The sequence below is a fragment of the Pseudochaenichthys georgianus genome, chromosome 4 (assembly GCF_902827115.2).
Source record: "Pseudochaenichthys georgianus chromosome 4, fPseGeo1.2, whole genome shotgun sequence".
Lineage (NCBI taxonomy): Eukaryota > Metazoa > Chordata > Actinopteri > Perciformes > Channichthyidae > Pseudochaenichthys > Pseudochaenichthys georgianus.
The window spans coordinates 16,778,182-16,794,217 of record NC_047506.1 but is presented as its reverse complement, the minus strand read 5'-3'; the positions used below and the strand labels follow the sequence as shown (position 1 = coordinate 16,794,217).

Sequence of the window (16,036 nt, the reverse complement as noted above, 5' to 3'; positions counted from 1 at the left end):
ATAATTAGTTGTCAAAATCTAAATTAACAAGAGTTTATCTTCCCAATTGCTCTAACAGGAAAAGTGTCACCAGTACTGGCCCGCAGAGCGCTCTGCCAGGTACCAATACTTCGTGGTCGATCCCATGGCAGAGTACAACATGCCCCAGTACATCCTCCGAGAGTTCAAGGTCACAGACGCAAGGGTAAGTCATACCTAACAGTGTTGGATTTTGAATGAGTGTGTATTCAGTAGGTTGCGATGTGGAAACAAGCCACACATTATGATCATTATTTATTTATTTATTTTTGTACTTTGTTATAATTATTATTATTATGAGTGGGAAAAAACAAGAAATAAAATGATATATATATATATATATTATTATTGTTGTATGTTTTGTTTCTGACATGCAAAAAAATCATCAATCAAAAGAAAATCATCCGAAATTAAAGACAATCATAGTAATTACAGCATGAAACATTTGAAAAGGTCTATTGTTTGGTTTTATCGATGTAAACAGTAACACACTTGACTGAATTGTTGTCTGCAAGCATAATCATCCTTTGTAAATGTTAAGCTCCCGTTATGAGTCCCTCAATTTGAAAGACCAAGGAGCTTTTTGGATTCTCGATCTTAGACTGACTTTCAATACAGGACTAGTGTTTGGTTAAAAATAATCATACAATATACACAGGCAAACTTTATTAGCAGACTCAAAAGTTTAGAAGGAAACAAAATTATGCTATCATTTCCACAATTGCACTGGCGACCCACCCTTCACTGAAGTGTGAGAAATGTAGGAGACAAAGCAGGTTAAGGGAAAGTAGGTCACATAAATATCACAAGTGGATCATATTTATTTCCTTAAAATGTCCTAAAATGGCTCAGATATGAGTTAGTTGGGTTCCAACACAAAACAAGATATCACGATAACTTAATGTTGAAAGTAACTTCATTCACAAAATAGTGAGAGTTCATAACCAGCCTGACGTTCTTGATCTGAACTGCTTATAAACGACTGCAGTAATCTTTTCACCTCAGGATTTCTTTTTTGGGTCCAATTAGGGCAGACAGTTTGAAGCAGCAGCAGCAGAAGAAGTGAAGCGAGGAAAAAATACCTGCTTTCTCTCTCTGTGCCAACAGGCTGACATATTCAATGATTTCCCGTGTGTTGTGGAAGCTAGTTAGCAGTCATCCTGTTATTAAAAGTGAAACATATCATATCATTGCACACACACAAACACACACACACATAACACATAACAACACAAACACACACAGAGACACACACACGCCATACACTTGAATACAAACAACACACTTTTCAGTGTGGAAATCAGACAGCAATTGCTGTTTAAGCTGGTATGCCATCACCCCCGCAACACACGCACACTTTTATCTTTATACTTTTTGCAGTGTGCAAAATATCTCTTTTAACAGGCTCACACACAAACACACACACTTACACAGGCTTACTTCTCACAACATACCTTTTTCCATGCTGATTTTCTATATTCGGACCCATCCTTGTATTTCCTATTTTTTTCAATTTAAATTCAAGGACACATACATTGAGTTAAAACTCTGACAAATGCACACATGTGGCCTCATGCCCTGCCCAGTGCTGAAGTTATTCCGAGGATTATTAAAGGAGGATAAAAAGCCAACAGACAGTTAAAGCTTATCATCGGAGTTAAGGAAACAAAGCAAAGACAGTAAAGAGATGGTATATGGAGGGTTAGGTCTCTGTAAAATATTAAGAAACACTGTTGATGTAACTTTGTGTTTTGTGTATGTGTGTGTGTGTGCGTGCGCAATTTTGCATGTATGTTCCATGCCCTGCGCAGTAATAGCATAGACTCCACGCTTCAACACTCACATCTAGCGAGCCAGTCACGTATTTAATCACACAATTTGACACGCCGCGTGGGCCCTCAGGTTGTGTGTTAAATTGTCCTCCCTTTTTTCTCCTTCTTTCTTTCTTTCTTTGGCATACTTGCTTTATTGTGTTGTTGTCTTTGCCCCTTTTTCACTTTTAATCCCCCTGCTGAGGCAAAATGTTTATGAGATGAAAACAAAGGCAACGAAAGAGAAGAAACATGCGATGCGTCATAAAACAGGGAGAGACACGAGACGTTGGACAAAGAGAGTCTGCACACGGAGATTAATTTATGAGAATCCAAATCACTGTATTTGTAGAGCGCAATAAATGTGAATTATCTGCATCAATGCAGAAACACACCAACAGTTTAAATAGCAACACGGTGCATACGGCTCCGCGGGACAGCAGGACTTCCCACAGGAAGCACACAAAGACTCAAAGGACAGATTAGGTAGACATCTGCATGCAGTATGCTTACATTAGGGGGGGGGGGGGGGGGGTTAGCTCGTGGCTAAAATGAATGAATTAAAATGTGGCAAAGGCACCGTGACAACATGCATGATGAATATAGAGCCTAAGCTACTTACATCAGCACCTACTTTTCTCAAGAAAATATAGATCAAGAAAACTCTTTAGGTAAGCCATTGTTAGTTTTACAAGGTTATAATAATTAATCATTGTTTTAACCTTCTTTTACTGACACATTTTATTCTCCTCTGCATATACTATCCTGACGTGATGTTATTTCTCACCTCATCCACCTCTTATCCATTAAGCTAGCTACTGTAGATGTAATGATACCTTATGAAACCTGAGTTTCAGTGTGGGCAGTAAGTAGTCTTTAGTGGATTTAATTATTTTTCATAATAGAAGTACACCACTCCATTTGTGTCATAGTTACCTGATCAAACATATATATATGTGCAGACCGACACAACTGCTATAATATAAATGTACATTTAATCTTGTATTATCTTGTTTCTATGTCCAGCATCGGAGGTATTGTGGAGATGTTAGCCCCTTACACACTGCTTAGCTTTCGACTAGTATAAGGTTGTAGCGAATGAGATCCACATTGATTGTTACTTTCCTCAATTCACTGGCTCTGTGAATAAACGTAATTTGTTAATCATTATCACGCTACTTAAACAAGTGCTGATAATTTGCTTCCGTGGAAATATATTTCAGTTTTCCCAACAAAGTTATATCTGTTTCACACAGTTCACATTCTTGCATATATCATTGATTTGCTATTTAGACAAATTCCCCCTAAAGCTGATTTTAGATTTGTTTAATTCTACTAGCAGGATGACAATAGATAAAGGACAAACATATTCCTGTTTACTCACAAAATGAGTATTGATCAAATTAAGCCTTTTGCAAAGTGAACACATGAGAGGCAAATGTGTGAGAGCTTGTCTAAACACAAGCATAGGGTAGTGTGCAAAAAGGGAGAAATGAACACCTGGTTGTATTAATTGCTGGGGGCTTCAAGCGGACAGCTGCGCATCTCAAAATCTCTGAAATTGCTTCTCTTTGCTTACTTTTGTAACAAATGTATTCACTCCAAACTACTTCTATAACAACTTTCTTTACAAGGACACAACTATCGACTGTGCATTCTCAAACTCCAAGATCAGCTCTCTCAAAATAAAGCAGATCAATTCACTTGTCCTATTGTGATGCCACCTCATTGTAAAAATGTATCTAAGGGTGTTTGTTTGCATTGGAAGCAAATGCAAGTGCACTGCCAACACAAGATTATAAGAATCAATATTAGATTAAATTGTTAAGATTGACATTTTGTCTAGCGGGTTTGTCAGGGTGTCAGGGTTTTTATTTGCAATTGTCAGCATCCAATCCCACCTCCTGCTCCGGTATTCCTCCGTTCTTCTTACCTCCATCAATCAGGTCGCTGCATCGATCGCATCGCAGGATTATCCTATTCAACATGATGTCTGGGAGAAGACGCTTGTCATGGCAGATACACTATTGATTAGCTTTAACCAGGACCTACTCGTGCCACACACACACATGCACACACACGCACACTCACACACACTTTGGTAGGGGAGAATATAGGGGCGATAGGGTTGTAGGGAGAGGACAAACGGTCCCCTTGTAGGGAGACGTTTGTATGTTAGAAAATAATCATCAGTTTACACTTTTTTAAAGGGACAATGAGTTAAGACGTTATCACCTTTTATCAATTATCAATCTGGATTATGGTCATAAAATGATCCAAAGCGTGTAGAGTGTAAAAAAACATGAACAAAGATCCTCTCTAACCCAAAAAAGCTTTCTTTACATATTTGTTCCTCGCGTCTCTGCCTCCTATTCTTTGTTATGCTATCTCTGTATTCTATTCTCACATTGTTTTTCTCTATTTTTGCAGGATGGTCAGTCCAGGACAGTAAGGCAGTTCCAGTTTACTGATTGGCCGGAACAAGGCGTGCCCAAATCCGGAGAGGGATTCATTGATTTTATTGGCCAGGTGCATAAAACCAAGGAGCAGTTTGGACAGGATGGACCAATCTCTGTTCACTGCAGGTAACAAACTCACTGTCATGTTGCGCTATATTTCTCTGCTTTTTATTAAAGTGACAACACACAAAAGGATAACACTTTTTTTAAAACATCATCAATTTGATTTCTTGAAAAGGGGGGGGGGGGGGTCACATACCATTTTCCAGGTATTGCAACATGTATGCTTCAAGGTGAACCCTACAGACACACTTTCCTTCTTGAAAGATATATAAGGCTTCAAATATCAAGACTAGATTAAATCAAATTTTAAGATGGTTATTGTTTTAGCAACGTAGCCCCTCCTGGGGGGACAGCTCTTACAGCATCGTCACATCCTCCTCACCTTTTTGCCTCCGTAGTACACCATCTCTGCGGCTCCACAGGCTCTGCTCCTCCATAATTGATAAGGCTTGGCATTTGCAAAAAGTAGGCACATAAAATGATACAGCCATTCTGTTTGATTTGTATGATAGCTCCGTGATGCATTTTTATCACATTGGCCGTAGCTTCCAAGGTAACCTTTATCATTAACTCAAGTACAAACCCATATTTGGAAGTGTTCAAAACTGGGGCTTTCTCTTATTCGTGGTAGACCTCCCAGTAGGAACAGATTTGTTTTTACCTTTTGTTCCCTGGAGTTGGACATCTTTGATAGACTTTGTTACAGAAAAGAAGGAAATGTCTATAATTCCTTGAACAAAAGCAGGTACGTGTATGATTCATTATACAGCGGTTTTGTCATCGTCTGGCATTCAGAAAAATCTTTTAGGATACAACAGTTTCTTTGAATGTGATCGTGTTGACAAAGGTGTGAACACACTGAATAATTTCCTTGCTGTCTCATAAACATGGTACACTTTGATGGCTGATCAGGTGTCACTATGTCTCTTCGTTTTATATCACAAAGGCGCCATGACATCATCAAGCATAACCTCACCTCCCCTGTATTAAAAAGCACTGATGTCACCAGCTATGAATAGGCGCCCTGGGAGTTGTGAGATGTGACAGGGAAGCTCCAATAAGTCTGAGTTATTCCTCCCTTCTGTGAATCCTAACAGTTACTGAAGGGGGGGAGAGCTTGTTTTCAAGCAGAAAGGGTGTGTTATTGCAGGAAGAATAGCGGGACTGGAGGAACAAAATGACTGCAAGAGTCACATGACTAGGTTTTATTCAGCTGCCAAATGCACAGTTACGGCATCCTTCACACATCTCGTGAACTCTGTTCGATTTTCAGAGCACTATAAGAGGATTACCACACAACGTCTACAGCCCACAGTGGAGTAAATCATTAGAATGGCATGCTGTTAATCAGGTTCCTATGTCACCTGCAGTCATTTGAAATACTTGGTGGTAATTGTGTACTTTCTTTATATGTATCTTTTTTATGAGTAGGTGTCACTTTGTCATTGAATTTCGGAAATGAGTTTCTCTTGAGTAGTGATGAAAAAAAAGAACTACGCTTTAGTTGGTTTCTTTGTCTGTTACTGCCATAGCCACCTCCTGCTCCTCCCTATTATCCTCCTCCTCTTCCTCCCCCTCCTCCTTCAGGCTTTTCATCTTCAGAGCTTATTTCTTCTTTTTCCTCTTACTTTCGTCTTCTGTCACTGGTCTTTCCCGTCCGTCATCCCTCTGTCTTTTTTTTTTGTAATCCTCTCCCTGGCTCTTCTCCTCCCCTCCATCTATCCTGTCTCCCAGCTCTCCTCTCACACCCTCTGTTCTTCCACCTCCTCCACTCCCCTCCTCAGCCACTATCTAATAGACCCACATGCTTTTTGTCATTAATTGCCTGATTACTTCCTGTGAATGGGGACACCAAATCCTCTCAGTCTGCAGCGGCTCGGCGAGCCTTCAGATTTGGAGAGTCGATCTTCCTGGAGAGACACAGAGAGAGAGAGGAGCTCTGAGTGAGTTTAAGAGTCCATGTGACAAGCTGTGACCGACTCCCAGGAAGAGGCTTTGGGTGGGATGAGAGTTCCTGCGGTGTGGGGGTTGGAAGTGGGTGTGTGAAAAGGGAGGCCGTATATTCTGCATGATTAGACTGAATAACTACTGTGTTCAGTATCACTTAGATTATATTTAAATAATGACTCATCTTTTGTCGTACGTCTAGGATTGTCTCCTAACAGACACGCACTTGCAGGCATACCGTACAAAACACACACACCAAAAGTGGCTGCTAGGAGCCATCACTTTCATTCTTCACACAACAAAATAGCATCGGAGGCTGGAAGAAGCCCAAATAAATCTGTTGTCATATCAATTATTGTTCCATTGGTGAAGTGGAAGTCATTTCACAGAAAAGCAGCTTAGAGAGGCAGCTCTCAAGTATGTCAGAATCTGAGTTAAGACTCAGTATTTCTGGAGAGCAGCAGAAGGCTGAGTTTCTCGACACAGGGTAGGGGCTTAATGAGACAAAATGTTTGCTCGGTTGTTGTTGTGCCCGATTTGGAGTGTGTATGTGGGTCCATGAAGGCTCATACTGTGTTCGACGAGAAGGTGGTCGCACATGAAAGTGGATTCAAACATGCAGATTGCGTCCTTTCCATTGCTCACGTTGCGTTACCCTGCCGCAGGATTGTTGGCTAGCAAGAAGAAGTTTGAAGAACGCGAAGGCATAAAGTCTTATCTTATTGTGGAAAACGGTATTTCGATTTCTCTGTCTGGACGCACAAACTGGAAGATTGACGATAAAGTTGACTTTGACTTATCCTTGGTGTAAATAGAGTTTCAAAATGCTGCCAATGTACATCTACAACATGCCTATTAAGTCACTTTGCCTTTTAATGTTTCTAGTGCTGGCGTGGGCAGGACTGGAGTCTTCATCACCCTCAGCATCGTCCTGGAGAGAATGCGCTATGAAGGCGTGGTTGATATCTTCCAGACAGTGAAGATGCTCCGGACACAGAGGCCAGCCATGGTCCAGACTGAGGTGAGAGGAAATAACTGACCTCTCATTATCATAGCAAACTCTTTAAACCACTATTTTATTCTAATGCATTTCTCTTGTACGTGTGTGTTCTTCCCCTACAGGATGAGTACCAATTCTGCTATCACGCAGCTCTGGAGTACTTAGGAAGCTTTGATCACTATGCAACGTAAAAGCCATCTCTACCCCCCAGAATCCTGTCGCCCCCACTCAACAGTCTCCTGAGCCATAGAAACTTTTGAAATTTGAAAAGATGACAGCAGACGACAACAACACCATAACTAATTCAGACACACTTGATCCTAATGTAGATTTTTAGAAGAGGCTGCCCAACCAACCAGTTGAGAATAATTCCAATTTGACTAAAGAAACCTTTTGTGAAGAATCAAGGAAAAATTGCCCATCATCAAGAAAAGGAAAATCGGAAGAAAAACCAGGCGCTGTGGCTCAAGCTGTGGGGAGGGATTTGATCAAAGTGTCAGACTGCTTACCTTACCTCAAGTGTTTCAATGTGGAGGATATTGTAAACATTGGTGGACATTTCCCTTCTCAAAAATATTCAACTGTACCAAGCATCAGTTCAGAAGAAGAAGAAGGCAACAGCAAAAATCTATGAAAGGCAGATGGATGTAGCCAAGATGGGGTGACTTTCTCGTTTTTTTTTTTTTTAGACATACCTGGGTGTAAAAATAGTATTTCTATCAACACATTTTGTGAGTGACATCCAGAGAAAATACATATTGTGGTTGCCTGTGTGAACACAAATGGTTTTCCCCAAACTCCGTTAAGACAAAAAAATATAAACAGTGGAAATGTCACTAGCAATGAGAACATTCCCATTTAGCAACGATCAACTTAAACATGAGTTTTTATACACTGTTAAAAACACTCAACTATTAAAGAATACATCAAATATCTCTGTTCTTAAGAGCTAGGAGTAGGCACTGTCAGTCGTTATGGGGAAGTAAGCAGCAACAAATACCGTAAAATCAGCTAGTTTCATGAATTATGAATTTGTGTAAAACCAGTATCCCGCGCAAGGTAACCATAGTGATGTTCAAAATAATCCCAGTGTATTTAAAATTCCCCCAGGAGGCTCGTGTCTCAATCACCAGAGAAAGCGGGGGGGGGCAAAACTCGGCTGTTGCTACACACTGTGGCTGGGTCACGGTGGGAGAAATGGCGAACGTGTCCCATGGTTTTTTTACAATCACTCCACTCTTTGGAACCATTGCCTCATGAGGCTTCAGTGTTCAAACCCACCATTTTGAACGAGAGATAAATCTGCTGGGCGAGAAGCTTTGGAACAAACAGAACAACCAAACAAGGATTGCCGCAGATTCTGGGCTTTCTTTGTGTACATTGACCAATGCTCATCATCACTATTTCAAACTTTTTTTGTCCTATGAGGAATTAACTTTTTCTGTCAGAACCGAACATGCTGCTTATCTCGTGTATGCTGTATGTGTGACTTTTGAGAGAGAGGAAACTGACGAACAAACGATGCCAGCTCTGCTAACCGCTAGCATCGAGGCGGGCATGCCTGAAAGCGCATCCACACGCAGTCCACTGGTCTTTTCCACCTCTCCTTTTTCTTTCCCCCAGCCTCCTCTATAATCATCTATTTCATTGTATAAGACACTCAAGAGTGGCTGAGGCCTGTTGCAATTACACAGCTGTACGTTCATGTGGTTGACAAAAAATTGGCCTTTAGTTCCAGTGTGTGTGTGTGTGTGTGTTTGGTAACAGGTGGATAAACAAAGTAGTTGCTTTGGTTTTGGTCCTCTGTTTTATAGACGATGTCTCTGTGGATGACACAGCCAGACCAGGCGGCCATCTTGGATCTCGATGCCATGATGTGATAATGAAATTCTTCGGTACAAGTTACTTGCACATCCCTAAAGAAAAGAAAATAAAGTTAAAATGAAAACCCCAAACAACTCCCTGTTGGATATGACGCACTAATGTATGTGTCTGATATTAAAAAAAAATCAAGCTTTTGAGATCACCAGGTTATCATTTTGAAATCAGTGCTTTGGTTCAGACGAGTGTACGGATTCTGTGGCGGTTTGTGATGGGTGTGCACAAAAACCAGAGCGATGGACAGAACTGTGTGTAATCTTTTCTTATTTCCAAAAAAGCCTTATTGTTAATGTAACATTATGAAAACATTACTGTTGTATTATGACGACTTATTTTACATTACATAGTAGACTCTTTATTTTCTTTTTTGTTTATTTCCATTTAGTTTTTTAACAGAGATGTTGTATCGCATTTGTTTAAATTAGCAGGAAAAGAAAAAAGCTTATTTGTTCATATTACATTAAAAAACATTCTATTTTTTCACTGTAGGAATGTTAAGTATAACATGTCTGTGTGAACGTGTGCATATATGTATATATACTGCACACTCACACATGCATATATATTTAAATGCAGAATATAAAGATATATCCAAACACTTAGTATTAATTACATTTTCCTCATCATCATCTTTTTTTATACCAGTGCTCAAATTATGAATTTTATTATTTTGTTTGTGTGTTTTTTGTAATCTCAGAAACATTGTGCGTTTGATGAGGGAAAGGGGTGGGTGTCAGTTATTTGCCTGAATCCCCTGCCTCCACTCACCATGTTTCACTTCTACCCCCGGGTAGACCCTGTGCCGATGAGGATATGCCATTTTTAAACCTTATTGAGATTCTTTATTATCATTACCTTGTAGGCATTAGTATATTTTTTTTTAAACTGTTGAACGATACCTTGGTCTACGAAATATCAAATCAATCAAAAGTTTCATAATTCAACTTTTTTTAGCTATATCAGCCTGACTTGACGTACTGTACCTTGTATGATCATGTACAGACTACGACCCTCACAGAGTTTAAGTAAATCCATTTATTTAAGTTCTTTCTCTGTTTTTACTTTCATTATTTTCCGACATACTGGCTCATTCATTTTGTTAGATATCCACTATGTACTAGAATATACCTGTAAATAAACAAATATATAGATTATATGTATTTGTATCATTTGACCCTCAAAATATCAAACTTTGAGTGGAAACAGAATCACAAAGATTGAGGTTCTGCTCATATACGACTTCCTGGTGTTTGTAAAGCCTGAAATGTTCTTTCTCCAGCCCTGCTCCCTGATCTTTAATTACCACTCACTTTATTTCTGCCTTTAATTTCCCATTCAAGTAGTTAAACCGGGAAACAAGCCAGCTCCAGTTCTCACACCTATAGCCTCAATGAGGGCACGCAATCAGCATCAGTGACCTGCTGGTATAATTTAGCAGAGGATGGGAAGTTAGTCCACTCGCTAGCCATTTGAAATGCTAATTGACCATCAATTCAAGGTCCTGTTACATTCTCATTCTCAATGTGGACATAAACGTCCTCCTGCCCTGGCATTAGCAAGGGTCTACTAGAGATAAGATGGACTTTTTCCTCTTTCCTTACAGCAACTGGAGAGGTTTTAAAATGATTCTGTTTAAATAATTAGACTTCCAAAGACTGAAAGTCTAACAAAAAGGGAACACAAAGATGTAGCTTCCACTAATGAGAGAAACAATGGACCCCCAAAGGTGTTTTTGCCTAAAAATCCTCAGAAGGTTCCCAGCTGTCCAACTGCCTAAAATGCCAAGGTGTTACCCATGAATATTTCATTGGCTGATGGACGAATGCAGCTATGTTAAAGGCCATACATAGTTCAGTTGCAACATGACATGTTGATTTTTTTTTCACCTTAGATAATTTTTAAGCATTGTATAGAACCATACTATGTTTTTGTTCGGCCATATTTTGTTGTGGGATGCAGAAAGAAACCAGGACTCAGTGAAACAGAGCAGTGCGATGCAACTAAGGGAAGACCAAGACAACCAAAAACTTGCTGCAAATTCTGATTTCCAGCACGTCACTTCTGAACAGTGGGAACCTTGAGATGTTTCATAATGAACTAAAAACCTGAAGTGAAGTCTTTTTGGAACCCTAAAGGACTGGTTCAAATGGCTCAAATGCCAAAACTGAAACCGTGGACCGGAAATCTTTGGAAGCTTGTGCAATGTGTTACTCTTTTGACTTCATGTAAAGATGCTAGACTTTTGAAAACTGACGCCAAATTTACTGGAATATGTCACCGAATATTTGGGGGAGGGGAGGGGACTAACAAAATAAAAACACTAACAAAAAATGACTTCAAAAAGAATAGAACATATACAGTACATACCGAAAAATAACCCAAATTCAGCTAAATAGTTTTTCCTTTCTATGAGGGCCAAGCGCTATCACTTTCAAACTGTTACTTCTAACTGAAACAATAATTGGTTTAAAGCCACTGTGTATGTAGATATGTTGACTTTGTATTAAAGAAATGTTGTCTGAAAACCATTTGGCTGTGATTTGTGACTGATCAAGCACGATAAGGGATGATGCCATTCTTCTAGATATCTGTCGCAATGTCTGTTTGTCGACGATCAGTGTGTATGTGCTAATAGCTGTAACATTTAACTACAATATTTCAATGTTTCCATTATTTACTTTGTACATCAATCATTACACTGAAAACTGAACTGAAAAAGCTGTGTTACAACAGCTCAGAGGATAAGTGGTGTAGCACACAGATGGCGCACTTCTGTTGATTGATGGCTTGATTATCTTCCTCCTATATTTGTCCACCGGCCTCTTCACAAGCATGTCGCGATGGGTCCCTAAGCCCCTCTTTAAGCTTGATAAATGTCACCTAGACACACTGATATTGGTGTAGAGGTAAACCTTCACCTGGTGGCATGTGCTCTCTCATCTATCTTCAGATGTTTGAAACCATCAAATGAAATGAAAATATTGGTTCCATAATTGAGTTTGCGTAGCTTTTTATTACAGCTTGCAATGTGATGTAAGTACAGGGAGAAAAGAAAATTAACAGAGTAAGGGGGTTACGACTTTTAAATGTCTCTATGTCATGTTTGGTTTTGCATGTTCAAATTGTTTTTTGAATGCATGCATGAGTTACTTTTTAATTGAAGTGCAACACAATTAAGAAAAAGGATTGATAAAATGTAAATAATACAGTGTAAGACCATGTTACGCAAGCTGTAACATGGAGTGGTTACTTGCTATCCCTTTTCACACATTAATTTCAGGGTATGGAGGCTGTTAAATAAAGCATCCTCTTGGTTAACGCTTTGGGTATGCAGGCTTTAATTAGAAGAAAGTACAAACAGTACAACCTATTTCTGGAACCCACTAAGCTCATGTGTTTGTGTTTGTGTTTGTTACCTACGTCTTCTGTTGTGCCTTCTAGTAAATACCCAGTAATTATTTCATTGGCAGCCTATGTTTTTACATTTTAAAACTGTTACTTCATTTTTGTAATCTAAAAGGTTTTTCTAGCTTCAGATCTAAAGATGTAGACAAACAAATCTAGTCATAGACACTCTGGTGAAAGTATTTAGTCAGAATGTAAACCCCTCTCTGCTTAGAACTCTCTGTTCATGAGTGTTTCATTGACACGTGTGCGAGCTGCAGAAGATGTGCCAACGAGCTCATTGTCACCTGAAACCACAATCTGTGAAAAGTGAGTAGTGTGAAAACAAACTGAGCCACATGAGGATTGTCATTTATTAAAGGCAATAATATACGCAGGATGACACCCGTTTGGAGGATGATGTCACTAATTGTCTGCTCGGAAAGCTGTGTTTCAGTCCATTCTTTTCTAATAGTGGTGAGCCAGCCGACCGAGTGTGAGGGCAGAAGTGAATTAGGGCGGTGATTATGCAGTGATTCAGACAGCAGCTCATTAGGACCCAGCTAAGCAAGCGATCAACGAATCGATGTGACAGTGGACCCAAAAGCCACAGAAATGTGTAATAAATGGCAAAGCGATAAATTGGATTATCCACAGCCCCGTGGCCAAGCTCTTTCTGTTGCAAATGGCAAATCAATACAATCACGACGAAAAAAGCCAAAAGAACCAGAAACAAGGGCCTCGAGTTGCACCGGCCCCTGAGGTTGTCTGTCTGAGATGTGCATTGTTGAGGGTGGGATTTCTGCAGAGGTCATTTCTGTATGATATCCAGGCCTCTAAAATATTCATGCCAGACCATTAGGTGTTTATGACCCCCTTTTATAATAAGAGATTTACCGACATTTGAACTTCAGCCAGACTTGTGGAGGTGTCAGAGGGGTACCGCATGCCTACTGAGCAGCACTGCATTGAGATCTGGATGATGTAAATGAGAAGCCGAGGCACGATGATAAATAAATAAAATGCAGATACAGCAGGATCTCCTCTCACCGCAGGGTATTCCAAGCACATGGGAGGGATTTACTCGACGGATAGATAGACAAATGGATATATAGATATATATATATATATATATATATAGATGGATGGATAGATAGATAGATAACTAATACAGGTAAAAGAAATGACAGCAGCTAACATAAAAGTCTAACATTTATTTAGCATTTTTTTCTGAATTCCACTTCCCTTCCAGAAGAGAACTCTTGAGCTGTTTTCTCAAAAGTCTTTGCTGCCCTCTGCAGGGTATTATATGCTTCTTCATCATAGTGTTAAACACACTGCGGCCCTATTGCCATTCAATTAAATTAGAGATGAATGTAGATGATGTATTGTGTTCTCCAGAGGCTCCAGATGCTAATTACATCAGTGTGAGATATGCTTAGTAATGCTGTCTATCAGCAACCTACACATCAGATGTAATACAGTACAGTAACCAACACGTGGAACCTGTGCATTTAGACAAATACTTATGGATTTGACCCCAACAAATGAAGCGCCTATCTACAGTGTATAAATCATACACAGTTTTGAGACGTATCTTATATGCTGCAACCCCCCTCATCTCCGCTGTTTGAGCATCTGCCATCAGTAAACTGTGACATGACTCCTGTGTTTATGCCCTGGCTCGTGCTGATATTTCCTATAATCTGTCTTGTGTTCCCCTCCATCCTCTCTGTCTCTGTGTTCCCAGACAGAGCTCAAGCACTGACTGATTGCTGCTATTAAAACAGGTTCCTGTTGGAGAGGGAAGAAGGGCTCTCGTTTTTTCCCTCTCGCCCTTTCTCTTTTCACTCACTTTGTCTTTCCCTCATCCACCATTTCTATTTCTCCCTCTCTCTGCACTGTTAGTCTTCCCCCCCCCCCACCCCCCCACCCCCGCTCCTCTGTTTACAATCGACATGTAACCATGCCAGTGGTCTTGTTCTGGCACTGCTCTGCTGATTGATCGGTCCAATGCTGGTCCAGAGAGAAATAGGCCTACAAATAGTGGATGGGCGACCGTAGAATCGGATCCCCACAGGATGAATACTTCAGGGTTTGTTTCATCAGGGTTATCTCAGCTTGGGTTTAAATACAGATTTTTTTACATAGGCTGCAAAACTAATGAAAGTCTGTCCCTCGCAATTTTTACAACTTTATGGAAGCTCAGTACTAAATTGCCTGACATTCACTAATCAAATGGTACATGGCTTGGCCAATATCTTGTTGTCTGATCTACAAAGTGCTTACATGGTTTACTTTGAATGGAAGTGTAACCATGTGTTTTGTTTTTGGTGTTTCTTTGAGAATGATCAGCTGCTTCAATTGGCAGCTGGATATTGTCTTACAAATCGTAATTATTGTTCATTTTTTTGTAATTGGAAGGATTAATTCATTACTTGTGTTTGTTAATATTACCCGCCATATGGTGGTTGTGTCAAAGCAATCAAGAGATATGCCTATTTTAAAATGAATACATCTGCTAAGTGTATTTCGTTGGTGTTTTCTACGCACTCGTGTTTCACAATAACTGCCATTTGGGTGTGTGAGACAACTCATAGCAGTATTTCTCAGGACCTAAGGATGCGATGAGTATAGTGTTAAGTTGTCGTTCTTAAGTGCTGCAAAAGCTGCAAAAGCAAATACGGCAGCTTACATATAAATATAGGATACAAGCCAATATTCTGCATTCTTAGATGATGTTTTGATTAAGTGTACATTAAGTAAGATCTCATTTTGGCTGAGAAAAAGTCAAATGTTTCTATTTAAAGTTTTAAAAACATATGTCCATATAAGGAAAAGGAATGTATCTGGCAAAATGGCAAATGACTCTCTCTCTCGGCTTGGATTTATAGACATTTACCATCCATGGCCCTCAAACATAAAAAGCAGTGAAAGCGTTTAAGTCGTATATTTGAAAAAATAAAACGGAATAAAACATTGTTTAAAAAAGAAAAATGAAGGAACTCATCTGGACCAGGGTCTCGGATGTCAGCTAAAACCCCCAGATCATCACAAAACAGGCTCAGTACTGTAGGGATTATGGTTGTGTAATGGGAAACAGAATGTAAGAATGATGGCAGAGAATAAACCCCAACAGTGCTATCTGCTTTGCGATTCTCTCAAGTGAATTGTACAGTAATGACTAAGGATACATGAAACCATCAGCAGTGGAACCATTAAAGCCTGCCTGTAAACATGTCCATTTGAGCACAATCACATTCTGGATAAGTGAGGAGCTGAGAAATTGAATTTAGGCTGAAAAATGATGGTAATGTTTTATAGTATGAGTTGTACTAAGACAGGTGGAGCTTTTAACAGGACTTTTCTATATTCAACCTCTTATCCGAGTGCATACACGGACTGCAGTTTGTGTATAGTCAGCCATCCAGGCTTGTAAAGCAAAATGAGAGTGTTCACTAACCACTACATCC

General features: G+C 39.7%; 1 protein-coding gene across 12 annotated transcripts in view; it reads left to right on the top strand.

Annotated features, from left to right (window-relative positions):
• Positions 1–11,704, top strand: part of ptprsa (protein tyrosine phosphatase receptor type Sa) — a 262,747-nt gene extending 251,043 nt beyond the window's left edge. For all 12 annotated transcript variants that reach the window (XM_071202900.1, XM_071202899.1, XM_071202896.1 and 9 more), the window contains 4 exons: positions 59–184; positions 4,260–4,414; positions 7,184–7,319; positions 7,421–11,704. In XM_071202900.1, the coding sequence (XP_071059001.1) occupies positions 59–184; positions 4,260–4,414; positions 7,184–7,319; positions 7,421–7,489 (486 nt within the window). In that variant the 3' untranslated portion in view covers positions 7,490–11,704. The remainder of the gene's footprint in view (positions 1–58; positions 185–4,259; positions 4,415–7,183; positions 7,320–7,420) is intronic.
• The last annotated feature ends 4,332 nt before the right edge of the window (positions 11,705–16,036 follow it).